General features: G+C 45.3%; 1 protein-coding gene across 3 annotated transcripts in view; it reads right to left on the reverse strand.

Moving 5' to 3' along the window:
* LOC125287360 (protein shisa-6) overlaps positions 1 to 14,566 on the reverse strand; it is a 52,994-nt gene continuing 38,428 nt past the window's right edge. Inside the window, exons 6-9 of one of the 3 annotated variants that reach the window (XM_048233101.1) lie at positions 8,353 to 8,415; positions 5,521 to 5,541; positions 4,341 to 4,493; positions 1 to 1,479 (exon numbers count right to left, since the gene is read on the reverse strand). In XM_048233101.1, coding sequence (XP_048089058.1) covers positions 527 to 1,479; positions 4,341 to 4,493; positions 5,521 to 5,541; positions 8,353 to 8,415 — 1,190 coding nt within the window. In that variant the 3' untranslated portion in view covers positions 1 to 526. The remainder of the gene's footprint in view (positions 1,480 to 4,340; positions 4,494 to 5,520; positions 5,542 to 8,352; positions 8,416 to 14,566) is intronic. The other 2 variants (XM_048233102.1, XM_048233103.1) reach the window with 2 other exon arrangements.

A 14,566-nucleotide genomic window follows, 5' to 3' on the forward strand; every position in this document is an offset into this window, starting at 1 on the left:
TTTCCTTCCCTCCTCATCTATCTGAAAGGCCAGTCCGTGTGTACAGCCGAGCGAAGCCCTTAAAAAGTAAGGTGGTTAAAAAGAAGGTGTAGAAGTGTCTTTGTTTGCGGCGTAATAACAAGATTCAAGATTCATTATCGTATGGTCCTTCTGTTCATTTGTTCCTTGTCAAACACATAAAGATATGAGTGTGCACAGACAGGTTAAGGGCTCCTGTAGTGAATGGAGCGATAATAATAGGCTAGGGCTGAGGAAAAGAAACAGTGTGAGTGAGGTTACTTTCCTGTATTGCACATCATATTCATATCCTTTTCCAAAACCATCTCATGAATCTCAATCAGAGGTTTGCTGGATTTAGATCTACCCGGTTTTTGCAATCGTCGTTGCCTTCTGTGGTTTGCTTTCATTCTGGTCGTGTCTAAGTCAGGGATGCTGGCATCACTCGTTCTATGTCTCTCTTTCTCTCTCAATCTCGCTCTCTCACTCTCTCTCTCTCTCTCTCTCTCTCTGTCCTGTGTCTTTGCCGTTAAACAGTTACTTCGGTCTTGCTACCCGTGCGGTAGTGGTGGTGGTGTTGCTGCTGCTGCTGGTTGGGGATGTACTGGAACTGCTCAACAGTCTGCGTGCGGCGTGAGGCGAAGGCCTGTCGCTTGGAGGCCGTCTGGTTCCGGTTGAGGGTGTTGTGTTGCTGCTGCTGCTGCTGCTGCTGCTGTTGCTGCGGTGGCGGCTGCTGCGAGGCGTTGTTGGAGGCACTGGGATGCGAGTGCATCTTCGTCATTTTGTAGCGGTCCATGAGCGGCGTGGAGGGCAAGTGGACGTCTGTGTGCGAGATGGCGCGCGACATGGACTTGTCCGAGCGGAAGCCCGGCATGGCCGCCGCCGCTGCCGCCGAGCGCTTGATGGACATCATCTTGTCCGGCGAGAGCAGCGGGTCCTGCGAGAGCAGGCGGTCCTGCGAGTAGAGGCGGTCGTGCGAGTAGAGCCGGTCGCTGGAGTGCAGTCGCTCGTGCGAGTAGTGGCGCTCGTGCGAGTAGAGCCGCTCCTGCGAGAGCAGGCGCTCGTGCGAGCGCAGCCGCTCGGCCGACAGCAGCTGCTCGTCGCTGAGGATGCGCCCGCCGTACGGCGACATGGGGCCGTACGCCGACGACATGCCGCGCGACGTCGACGAGACGGTGGCCGCCATGGCGGCGGCGGCGTAGTCGTGCCCGGCGTGGCCCCTCTCCGGTGACAGCACGCGGTCCTGGGACATGGCGCGCTGGACCCGTCGTGGACGCTGCCGCTGGGACGGCGCCCCCTGCTGTTGCTGCTGCTGCTGGGCGGCGGCGGCCGCCTGCTGGTGTTGCTGCTGCTGTTGGGTCAGTGCCGGCTGGCTGCCCTGGGCCTCCTTGTTCCGGATCACGTGCAGGGGCAGTGTGCCGCGGATGGCCAGGTCTGCGAGGTGCCGTTTGCGGCTGTAGTACTCGTCCGTGTCCTTGTCAGCTGTGAGGAGAAGCCAGAGCACAGATAATTCTGTTGCTACATCTCCTTGCTGTTGGTATGCTGCATGCATCTAAATTGTGCCTCAGGAAAGAAGTTCAAGCACTCAGATCGCTCTGATGATTTAAAACAGTGCATATTCCTAGTGATGTGGAGGAGCTAAAACACATAACCTCATATTACCCTATGTCATGTACATTTTGCTTTTTATATGAAACAGTATAACTTCCAGCACACAAACAGACATACGTTTCCGTTGTTTCTAATGTGGCTTTTACTTTTTGCCAGCCTGCCTTTAATTGTCTGTCAGGATAAAGAGAGAGGTAAGCCGACATGCATACATTTTACGGTCTAATGATTAAGACCGATATTTTGGGCAGTAAGTGGATAGCGTTTAAATGTGGGGATGGATTAAGTGAGGGCAAATGAAAGGCAAAGCAACTTTCTACTGTTGATAAAGGACAGCAGGGAAAACAATTAAGTGCATCGCACATTGGTCCACAGAGCGTGGGAAATTAATTTCAAAAACTGAGAGGACATAAAGACAGAGAGTAAGAGAGACAGAGAGAGAGAGTGAGAGAGAGAGAGAGAGAGAGAAACGACACAAAAGTAGAGAAACAAAATGCAAGACAGAAATAGCAGGAGACAGCAAGGCAGAGACAGACAGGCAGAGAGGCACTAAATCTAAGTCTCCCATCCACTCACCAATTAGTCCGATATCTACAGATGGACACGTTATGAAGAATCATGGAACATGGTGAGTCTACCCACACAGATGTGACTAATTGGTGCCCATATGATTTGCGAGCGCCAGATCGGAGGCGTCATGTGAACACCGTGTGGACGTTCCCGAGGGCAAGCAGCCACATAGACATGCCATTATTCAGCGAATCCACAAACCGGTTAATCTATTTCTGCAATGTGCAAAGCGTTTTCTATGCAGTATACACAACAGTTAACACTGTATGGGGAAAGAAAGTAAGATCACACACAAAGGGAGAGAGAGAGAAAGAGACACTGTCAGAACATCTAGACTGTACCGTTCCGCAAGCTAATTGCAGCTGAAATAATTAGAGGTGGAAATAATTAAATAATTATTTCCGCGGGGCCCATAATGAGAGCAGTCTGGGCCATCGACCTTGAGCCTCCCGCTCGACTTGACGTCTCCCCCGACACGCTTGTGACATTTGAGATTACGATTATTACCATCGAAAAGGTGAGGCAGAAACACAATTATTGCAGAAATGAATTTGCCGTTAATAGGTTACGTTGCAGCGGAAAAAATGACGTTAATTTGCCTACAGCCCGATTAAGGCCAGTCCTTGTCGTCCGCTCCTTTACCGACAGATCAGTGTGGAACTTCAGAACCTGTGGACTAGGCTGTCATATGTGAGGTATCAATTACAGCACAGTTTGTCCAAAGGGGATTGGATCAAGCTTGTTAGCAGATAAAAGAGCAGACGGTTTTAAATCTCTTCTTCGTTTTCTCTTGGCATGAAAACGAGCATTCTGTTGTTCGGTTGATAAATGCACTCTAATCTGCTTGTGGTAATTAATGATAAAAGAAATTATTTGTAGTGCTCGATTTGGCACAATTAAGCACTGTTCTTTCATGTTATACATTGTGAGATATGAGCTGAAACATTAATATGAGAGCATGGGATGCAATGCAGTGCTTTAGACTTGTGAAGATGAAAAGAATTAGAGTTGTGAAGGAATGCAGGGGTCTTCAGGCAGTAATTCATACTGCAGCTCGACTCATTTCTGAATAAAGGTTGTTTATCCATAGATCTATGCGTGGACTTGTACAAGACAGAGCCAAGCCTATTGAGGGTTGGCTACTGCAAATTATTTGCTTTAGAGGCATATCTGAAAGGCTCTCTCAGTCAGGGCCCAAGGGGACTACTTTAGAGAAGATCTGGTGAAAGAAATAGTTTCTGGCATACTTGCTCAGCTCATGGTAGTTGGGCAGGGCAGCCACGATTGTTGAGGGGATGATTAGTGGAACTGTCAGTGTCGGGATTTCTTGCCCAAGTTCACAGATAGCAAGTGTGTGTGTGTGGGGGGGACTGCAGAGCCAAATGAATATGCAATTCAGACCACTAAATACTATTTTTTCTTAGAAATATTATGAGACCTCATTAGCAAAATGGCCACCTTTAGCAGTAAATTACAAAAGGACCAGACACAGTTTTGGGCAGTCGGCCATAAAGGACACTGTGGTGAGAGGACTATACTTTAATACCAGACCAGAGATTCACACTTCACAAAAAGTGCAAATAAGGCTTTATCTGTTTAATATGGCGGTATAGCCTTCACTTTTCCATTCCCTTTTTAACTCATTGCAATGGACCTTATGCACAGAAGGCTCTTTAGCCATGCAGCATTTGTTTCCGGTGGAGCCAGGTGTGTTGTAGCCACCGTTATTGTTAATGTAATTGGTGTCCAGTTGAGTGTTGCACCAGTGAATCAGCACGTTAAGATGTAGAAGGATTTATGCGTTACAATTTTTATTATTACGCAAAAAAGATATTAAGTATCGGAGAGAACATGTATGGAGCAGATTATAACAGAAGATGTCGTTACAACACATACGCTCCAACGGAAATGAATGAGATGGCTAAATAACCATCCGTGCATATGGTTCATTATTGTAGAGAAAAAAGGCAACTGAAACAGCGCAGGGTATCCAGGGGACTCCAGGTCCTTGTCCTTTGGTTTATATTAACCAAAGTGAAATTAATTCCAACATCTACCGTACATTCTGAGCCTCAACCGGATGATTGTGTAGAAGGACCAAGATATGGTGACCCTCTGCCATGTGTGTGTGTGTGTGTGTGTGTTTAGTAGCATGTGACACTCACATAGTTTTTTGAGAGAGGAGAACCTGTTGAGGTCTGCTTTCATGGCAGACTCGTAGGAAGGAGGAAGGTGGGAGAGACTCTGGAAGGAGCGTGAGAAGGAGAGGTCATAGGGCTCCGTCTGGGAGGTGAGGATGTTGTTCATCCGCGAGCTCTCTGCAGGGGGGGAGGGTTGGAGAGACAAAGAGAACACAAAAAGGAAAGAAAGAGAAAGGGAGAAAAAGAGGACAGAGATGGGAGAGAGAGAGAGACAGAGAGAGAGAGAGAGAGAAGGGGACAGAGAAAGAGAAGAAGAAAAAAAACAGAGAGGAGAGGAAACCTGAGTCCCAAACAAGACTTGACATGAATGATGGAAAGAAGACGCGAACCACGCCACAATGTTGTTCTTAAGTGGGGGTGGGGTCGAGACTCTCTCTCAGGACTGTAATCATGAGGGCTGGTCATGTCACACGTTACATCACATCACGTCACGCCATGTGTGGAGACAAGGAGATGCTGGAACAAGGACCAGGGGGGTTACACTGCTACTGTAAAACGCCCCATTGGTCGGCCACTCGGGAAGTGACCAACAGGTGTTCTGTGGTCTCTCCTCTTCCCCCCGACACCAAATGTCACTGGTAGGCAGAGTGAGTGTGTGAGTGTGTATCGTGTTGCATGATGGGATGGAATTTAATGACAATGAGGGAATGATAAGTGCTGGGGCACTCTATCAGTTTTAGCTAGCGCTAGTCACAAACGTGGTTGAACTGTGCCAAACCATGACGGGTGGGGGGTGAAATTACAGCCTTTGTGTTCACGATGGCAGGGAGAGGTTTGTTGGCCTCTACGATGAAGAGTGCTTTGGGAGCACACACAAACATGCACACAAACACACTCTCACAGAGACACACACACACACACACCACAACAACCGAGAGTGGACTAGTGGTAGAGTAGGGACCTTTGTTAGGACGAGACCACACTGGGGGGTGAGGGGTGGGGGGGGGGTATGGTCATTGCAGTATAGCAGCCAAATCCAAATCCTATAAAATGCCATCTTAGGTCATCTAAGTGAGGTCAGCCACCATCTTTGTGGTTAGTGCAGTGTGCAAAGAGTGATGCCGCTATCCACTTAAGAGGTGAGGGGGATGTGGTGGTGAAGTGGGGTAGGGACTGGGCACAGTGTGGGTGGGGTATGACTTACCATGCCTTAGGGATCGGTGAGCTGGTGAACCCAAGTGAGAAAACATGTTTCAATGACATGCCAACACAAAAGAAAAGATATGTGTACATCAGCTAGTTCAGCTAATAGGTTCTGAGGCCGAGCCTATCACTTCTCTGCATGGTGCATCTTTGTGGGGATTGATGTACATGTTTTTTTTTTCAGCTGTGTCCAAAGTATTTGAGCTCTAAATGTAATTTTACTCTTTAGCATGGCATTTGAAGATCTTATTTTGCCCACCACCACAAAACAAAGTCAACATTTCATGCAACACTGCATCACATGCATACGTTTTGCCTAATTGTTTGTAATATCTAAATATCCTCTTGGGGTGGGGACTTTGCCCTTTAAACTGTAGGTATAATATGAAATGCATTACTCTGAGATAACGTGTATCAAAAATGACTTAAGGGTAGAAAATTATTGTGCAATTCTTTAGGGCCATACTAAACTGGTACATTTTGTACTTTTCAGTATAACTTTGGTTGTTCTTCCCTTCTTTCAGACACTGCCATTTTTTTATCTCCCAAGCATCAGGTTGTTTGCCTTTGTTTTTGTTTTTTTATATCCAATTAGTGAAATTCTGCTAGACAAAGGTTTCACTTCCTGAGGAAAAAACAGTCACAACTTTAATTTGAGCCACCATTTCTCTATCACAGATATTCTGGTGTCACATTGCCTCTGAATTATAATGAGAATTTTGTTAAAAGCAAGTGTTTGAAAATGTTGCATAATGCATCTTTAAGCATTCACAAGTTCACTTGGGTGTCTGAATTCTAAGAGCCCAACCGTAGGATTCTTCTTGCACAGCATTATAGAGGTTACATATTACAGCCATATCCATGCATTACATAAACATATCCAACGTAAACGTACTACCTTTGTTATTTACATCAGGGAATGTTTACAACTATTACCCATGTCTACAAGCATAACCATTAGGTCGTCTAGATATGTTCTGTTTGGTATGTAGTTTCTATAGCAGTATGTTGAATTTAGACATCCTGTGCAACAAGGGAATCCGCACAATCGAATAAACAACACCAGCTTTCAGTTCAACACACACATACACAACTATACGCCAACACTCTTAACTAAGCCACAGGAAGATCTTGGGGGCTTGTTAGCCGATGGCCAACAAAACGAAGCTTTTGCCGCCCTGTGAGTCACAATGCGCCGGCTCACCAGCGGCAGTGGTTTAATCGTTCCACAAGCAAGGGCATGCGGCAGACCCCAGCCACTGAGCCGGTGTGTGTGCTTGTGTATGTGTGGGAGTGTGTGTGTGTGTGTGTGTGTGTGTGTGTGTGTCTGCCACTCTCATTTAAAGAGCCATGGGTTTGGGTCCCCCTTATCTACCCAGCACACACACAGGGATTTCTGACTTCCCTTTTATCCTTTGATCAATACATATATCTACCGGATGAGATGCTAAAAATGGATTTTAAATGCATGTCCTGGATTTCAGGAGGTCTTTTCTGTGGGGTTTTTTCTTCTTCCTCTATCAGAGGACAAAGCATTGCATGACACAGAATGAAAGAGTTTGATTCTGGCACTCCAACTAATGAAACTTGAAATCAAAAGAAAAAGGCAAAAAAGCGGCTTTGTGTGTGTGTGTGTGTGTTTGTGTGTGTGTGTGTGTGTGTGTGAGTGTGTGTGTGTGTGTGTGTGTGTGTGTGTGTGTGTGTGTTTGTGTGTGTGTGTGTGTGTGTGTGAGAGAGTGTGTGTGTGTGTTTGTGTGTGTGTGTGTGAGTGTGTGTGTGTGAGTGTGTGTGTGTGAGTGTGAGTGTGTGTGTGTGTTTGTGTGTGTGTGTGTGTGTGTGTGAGATAGTCACAGCATCCATCTCATAACAATTGACACCCTATAAATGAAACGGGCCAATGAAATTGGCAGAGCATCGCACCACCGTGTATACACCTCCTCATCAGTGCTTTCCGTTGAAGGTGTGAGTGCAGCCTGGTTGGCATGCTGGCCTTGGGACAGAAATCATCTGCCCTGAGCAATTTCATACCCTCCTGACAGCACAACATGCCGTCACATCAGCAAAAGCTTACTTGCCCAAAGAAAAAGAACTCTGCCGTACCCCCCTCCCCCACCCCCCATGGATGACACAGGCCCGGTTTACGATGAGCACCGGTCCGGTGAATACGATCTTCAAACAGCTGAGCTCGGACCTTTTTTAAGGGTGTCGGGCATTTGAATGCGACCGCACCTTTTCCTTAAGGCAACCCTGCCGTGCCTCGGTTGCCCTCCACACAGCATTAATTTCCCCTTTTCTTTAAAAGCATCATCACTCTCTTTCGGAGACGGACAAGGGGTGATTGAGATGGACGGCGCTGTATGAGCGGATTCATTAACCTCCCTGATGGAAGCATGTCCGTGTAGATGTGTGCTGGGTCAGCAGCCAGAGCGGCTCGTTAATACGGAAACGTCACCCTCGGAATATGAATGTGCACCTTCAGAAATGAGGACAAAGGCCTCATAATGCTGATGAACTGCTTATTAAGTACTGCTTGCAATCAGGGCAGCAAAACTGACATAGACCAACACAGTAGTCCATCCTTCAGCGCCACAGCCATAACCAATCACAGACAGCTGTAATGGAAGGTCACATTTGCACCATCTGACACATACAAGAGACATTGGCAGCTACGTTAGCCTTGATCGTCACAAGAAACCATTATCATAGGTACGGCCTCCATCAGTTCTGCGGGAGAGCAAAGTGCGGCACTCTTGACTCTTGCTTCATAAGCTTAGCGACTGGGGTTAGTAGCCAATCACATGACTTGTTGGGTGGCTGTTTTGTCTGGTCTTACCATTTTTGGGTGTTCGCGTTGGGCTACTAAGACCCACGTGGTTGTAGTTGTGCTGGTGGGCACCTGTAGGGGGAAGCAACGAGAGGTCGTGGTGAAGCAAGTGGATAAACTCATCAGACATCCCAGACAGTAGCCGACTTTCACCCGGATCTGAACCAAATCCGGCCCAGGTCTGGTGGCAGGTTTACACTACTGTCTGGGATAGCAATGAGTCCAAATGTGCCATGGACAGATGTCCCTCTACAGGAGAAAATAATTGATACCCATGACATAACGGTAAAGAAACAACAGCGGGAGGGTCACATGACAAGACCACAATGTCACGAGGAAATGGTTTGGTTGTCATAGCAACTGAAATGGAAGTCTATTACTAAATGAGCTGGAAATCAGAATGAGGGGAAAAAACAATGTATGTTTTTTTTAGATACCATACAAGTCACATTGAGCCCATTTAACATTTAACACTACAACAGTCATTTGAAAATTTGTTTCATTCATCAAGTCACACATTGTTACACATATTAATTCCTTTGCATGCTATAGATCAGGGTCGTAGTCACCATAGACATTGGGGGGGATGTGCCCCCAATATTCAGATATGACCAAAATGTCCTCCCCCAATATACTGACATAGAAAAATAAAGAAAGAAAACGCTATACTACAGGAAACCAACAAGCACCATCGTCTGAAATGTCATCAAACGTAAGTAACGCATATGAGTAACCTAGTGATGGTTCAAGAGAGAGTATACCCCTGAATGGTTTGTCCTGACGGTTTTGCATTTTTCGTTATTGGCGTGCGCTATCAAAGGCTTCCATTTGCTGCACATGCTGCGGTGCGGTAGGCCTGGTTCAAGTCGCCAACAAGGTCTTTTTGATAGGGTGCAGTGGCGAACTTGTTCTAAACTTAACTTCTTCGCCACTATAGCTTAATATATTTTCATAAAACCTACACGATTATCAGGCAGAACAAATATTTCTGGCAGGCTATTGTTCCGGACCGGAAGACTAGAGCAAAGGACAGAACTTGTTTACCGAAGGTGTCCTTTCATTGGCTAACCGCCTAGCGTTAACCGCTCTCATTTGCATAAAGTTCAGCCGAGCCCAACTTCTTGACGCGCCGCCTCTGTTCGAATGGCCGCGCCGCCTTCCCAAGGTGCATTGTGGAAGCATAAACCACGCCTTGCCACTCTCCATAGGAAATCAATGGGCTATGTGCGGCGCAGTGGGTTTTGCCACGATAATGGACACGAGCCGTTAGGAAAGAACGTTTACAATGCTGGTGGTGATAGCCTACAGTTAATGTGAATCGCAGACAATAATTAAAGAAAGAAATCGCTCCATTCAAATAAAAGCTGTAGTATTGTTTCTACATGGCACAAAACACAATTTCTGTCAGAAACCAGGCTATAGTGCATGGGGTAACGTGAGGTGAGTCAAACAGAAGAGGGTCCTGTCTTAGTAGCATATTCCTGAATCATGTCCGTTTCAAACTACGTTAAAATTGTGTGTTTAGCTGCCAGTATAATAAAATCAAAACACAAATACAAAATCGTATTAGGCTATAGGTCCAACCCTATGTAGCCTCTCTAAGCCTTAGTTTTTTAAAATACTCAGGTGTAAGTAATTAGTCAAAGAGCCATTGTATTCTGTGTAATATAGAGGTTAACAAAGATACTCTAGTTTATAGAGTACATTATAATGTTATAATGTACAATACATTTTGGAGACAAATGGAGTCATAGCTATATGTCCAGGGATGGATTACTGAATGGGCCTACTGGGCCCAAGAGCTCAGGGGGCTCTGAAGCCCAAGCCTCTGTGTGAAGTTGCTTCTTCTCCACCCTTCTCTTCTCTTTCCACAAAAATCACCAGAAGTCATCATTTAAAGGGTCATTTTTTTTTTTTAAATCTTCCGGGGGAGCATGCCCCCGGACCCCCCTATCTTCGCTGAGGGGACTGTTTGCATAATGTACCCAGGGGTTCATAATCCATCCATGCCCATGTCTGTCAAAAGTTTGGAATACCCTAATTGACTGAATTAACTAATGACTTGTTTGTGATTTTTAATCAAATAATATTTGTCCATGGCAGGAAATGTATTAAAATTCTGTTTGGGGGTCCCCCAGACACCACCACAGATTTGGTTCCCCCCAATGTTGACATCATGACTACGGCCTTGCTATAGATATTTGTAGGCGCACAAAGTACATTGGTATGGATTACTTTACTCACAAGCATTTTATACACAAAACTTACAACAATCATCAATCATCATCAACAATCATCTTCTGCATTATATAAGCTTTGACACAACTCAGTGTGGTCATTGTGATTCCTTTCTGTCAGTCTTGCGCACTCAACACACTGTCACAGCATTCAAATGGGCACAATTAATCTTGCATTGCAGTCGAACACTAATGAAATCCCTAGTGGCCCTCACAAATCCAATCACGCTTAAGTTGTGAGGCAGCGCAATGCATTTGTCAGCTCTGGCTCTGAAACACTTCCAGCACCATCATTCAGCCTGCTGAAGCCTCATATATCCTGCACTTTTCCTGGGCGCCTTTTGAACCCCTTCAGTCACCGGGAAAATGAATGGCGCTGTCATCTGTCACTTCCAGCGCCGGCCGAGCTAACGCGTGACCGACCGTGCGGACGGCGCGAGGCAGACACAGCTGCTGTTGGGTCTGGGTGCGTCAGGGAAGGGTTGGGGTAGGATGTGAGTGTGTGTGTGTGTGTGTGTGTGTGTGTGTGTGTGGTGGGGGGGTGGGTGATGAGACAGTGTGCAGTGGCTTATGGGAGCGTCGACACTGCCACTTTTGGCACTGAACTAGCTTTGACATAGTGCAGGAGGCCCTTTCATTAAGTCCACTGTGTGGTGAAGGATGATGAACGACGGCCATTTTGAGCTCGAAATGATGACACCGCGAGGACCCCATAATAAATGGAGGAAGGGTGCGGAGCAAGCCTAGTCAAGCGTGCCAAGGGTTTTTTGGAAAGGGTTGCTGTTGAGTCTGTTTAAAAATGTATTAGAACAACCGGCTATAGTGCCATTTACATCTGTCATGGAGCTGCAAAGGGCACAAAGACTCAAGATAACAGATGCAAATGGTAAGAGATGCGTGTTCTCTCCAATCACAGTAAAGTTAAAGGCTTATCACTCATACACTCACAATAACATGTCACCTTAGTTTGCTTGGTTTGTGATTAAATACTCAATAGTGTTTGACTTTAGCTTACTTAATATGCAAAAATAACACACCATTAACAGAAAACACACAGAAATTAGTCAAGTTAATGCTGCACGGCGACAGAGATGGCTTAATTTCACCGAATTCAGTTAATACAAGGATAAAACCCTTCACTCTCACTGCGATTAGGAGATGATGCAGTGTAGTTTCCTTAGGCGGCCACCACACAGTGAGAATTTAAGGGGTTTAATACTTAAACCAACCACCATAAAAGGCAGAAATGGATTCAAGGCCCCTTTCCGCTTTCAGCTCAGGCTTCTAATTAATATGGAGCATCGTCCAGTTCAATGATCCTGGCTTAATCTGGGGTCCAATTAGCTGCTTTTAGAGAGACAGTTAACTAAATCTCCTCTCATAGCCCAAGGTCTTGTTTTCTCAGGAAGTCGCACCAAAGTTCCCTGTTGTCCTCTGTAGGGCTAAAGTAGCACATCACCCACCCACCAACTGAATCATTTGCTGTGGACGAGAGGGGATAAGGGTTTGGGGGGGAGTGTGTGTGTGTGTGTGTGTGTGGGGTGCAGAGAGAGCGATTTTGTTTTGAATATCACTGAAAAATTGAGTTATGATTGAAAGAAAAAGACTCTTACATGACACGTATAAACAAACAAACAAGCAACATATTTACTAAGATCATATAAAACATACCCTTTACTTCCTGTCAGCTTTACTGCTTTCAGGCTTGGAGTTACATGAATACGCTGAATTACTCATACAATTTGTGTTTTAGTGTACGGTACTTAGGTGGATTGATTATTTGATGTTGAAGACACTTTGAAGAAAGTAATTGATTGAAAGTAGTGATTTGCTGGTTCGGTTTGGGAGATCTGGGAGTGTTGATTGCTCATTGTGATTGAATGGGTTTGAGCAACTGTGTTGTTGTTGACGTTGCAGTTGTTGTTTTTCCACTCAGATCATACAGATGTTTACTCAGTGAACAAACTTTGAAGTGGGCGTGGGGATATTTGTTCCAACGAGGCACCAAAGCAGCAGTGAACTCTCCCATGCCCAATAAATCCACAGATTGCACATAGCTCTCTATTTCACACCTGACACGTCCTGCCAACACCACCCATGCCCGTCTGCATAGTAATATCCAGATGGCACCAGTGATTCAGTATTCTGACATTTCTCCTGCATATTTACAAGTAAATAATACAACAACACCAAGCAAGAATGTATCCGAATGTTTGAAGTAAACAACTAACTCTGGATCCCTGTCTCACATGCAACAGCAGGTGTATGTTATCAAGGACTCAGTGGGATAATTCCTGTTACCCTAGACAGGGTGCCCAAGAAAATGTATGTGGTAAAACATGGATGAACAAGTGACGTTCAATAGAAGAATGTAACCTTTATATACCAGTGAAATGTATGCCAATCCGAAGACCTCATATTATCGGATACAGTCAAAATAATATGTATAGGCTGTTTAAAGATATACATCTTAGATTTAAAAAAAAAATTATTCTTTTCAAAATATAATGTCATAGTAGCAAGTAGGTTAACACTTTGGCAGTCAAGTTTTGTTTGTTTAATCAACACCTCCAGTCTTCAGTCAAAGTAATACTTAATTCGCTATTTGGGGAAAACTAGAACATGCAATTTTCTCAACACTATGCTGTGGTATTAAACACTTCAAATAGCCAGGCAAACAGACGACCATATTATTTCCCAAGTATTTCTATACAAACCCTGTTAGAAGCATAGTATTAAACCTAAATAAGTGTGGGTAAGATCACAAAATGACAGCACCATTAAAAAACAATTTATCATAAATAAGTTGCACTTTCTTTGAAAACTACTCCCATTAATAGCATCTTTCCAAATCTGTAATCCCTTGAAAAAACATGGTGGAAACAAACAAACAAGGTCATCAGAGAACATTTGCGAGAACAGCTGTATAGCCTCCAGTCTTGAGTTGCCTGACGTCACCCTCAGGGTTTCAAAGTGTTGTCAGGAAATAGCTGCAGCACACATACCGCTTCCCCACAGATCCCAGAGCAGCCCATAAATCTGTGTCATCTGAATCACGATTCGTTAATATTCTTATCCATATCAAACCAGATGCTAACACACAAATTGAGTAAAAGAGAAAAAATGGTGGGGGGAGAGAGAGAGAGAAAACGAGAGAGAGAGAGAGAGAGAGAGAGAGAGAGAGAGAGAGAGAGAGAGATTTTGTGCTCTATCTTGTTTAGATCAGGTTTGAGGTGGTAAAACAAACCTACAAAAAAAACAGGCTGACAAAAAGAAAATCTGTTTTTATGTCCAAGTGTGAAATTATTTCCCCCACCAAATTAAATAAACAAATTGTCAAGAGGGGCAAGGGAAAGCAGGCAGGCAGACTGTGGGTGACGGCGGAACAATTAATGAAAAGCCCAGAGCGCTACTGCCTGCTGCGGAGAGCAAGAAGGACGGAAGAGGAAAAGAGAGGTAGAAAGAGAATGAGAGAGGGAGGAGAAAATGAAAGAAAGTGATTGCGGTAAAGAGAAACAGAGAGCGGGAATCGAAGAAAATGCCTGATCCGAGGCACCACAGATCACTGTGCATTGGTTCGGTTCCTGTCACTATCCCTTCTGTCAGCCCCTTCCACCTTTGAGAAGTAAATAAACAAATAAACAAGTAAAGGCCCCTGTCGTTTAATTACTGAACACATATTCTGTGTGTGTGTGTGAGGCTGTTGTATGACTGTGAATTGAGGCCCAGTGGTCTTCCTCCTGCATGGGTCTGCCCCACTGGGAGTGTTGACAATGGGCAACCAGCTGGCTTGCCCTTCTCTCCCCAACCTGCCGCAGTGCCAGGGCGGCCCGGGCCGAGACCGCGCCAGGGGGGTGGCATTTAAACGCTGACAAAGAGCATTAGCATTTATTTTGTGGCGCCGAAGCTAAATGGCGGAAGAGAAAAAAACCGGACGATAGGAAAGCGGCGAGGAGGATTTTGTGGCTCTGGCGTTCGGCTGACAT

The sequence above is a fragment of the Alosa alosa genome, chromosome 22 (genome assembly GCF_017589495.1).
Source record: "Alosa alosa isolate M-15738 ecotype Scorff River chromosome 22, AALO_Geno_1.1, whole genome shotgun sequence".
NCBI lineage: Eukaryota > Metazoa > Chordata > Actinopteri > Clupeiformes > Clupeidae > Alosa > Alosa alosa.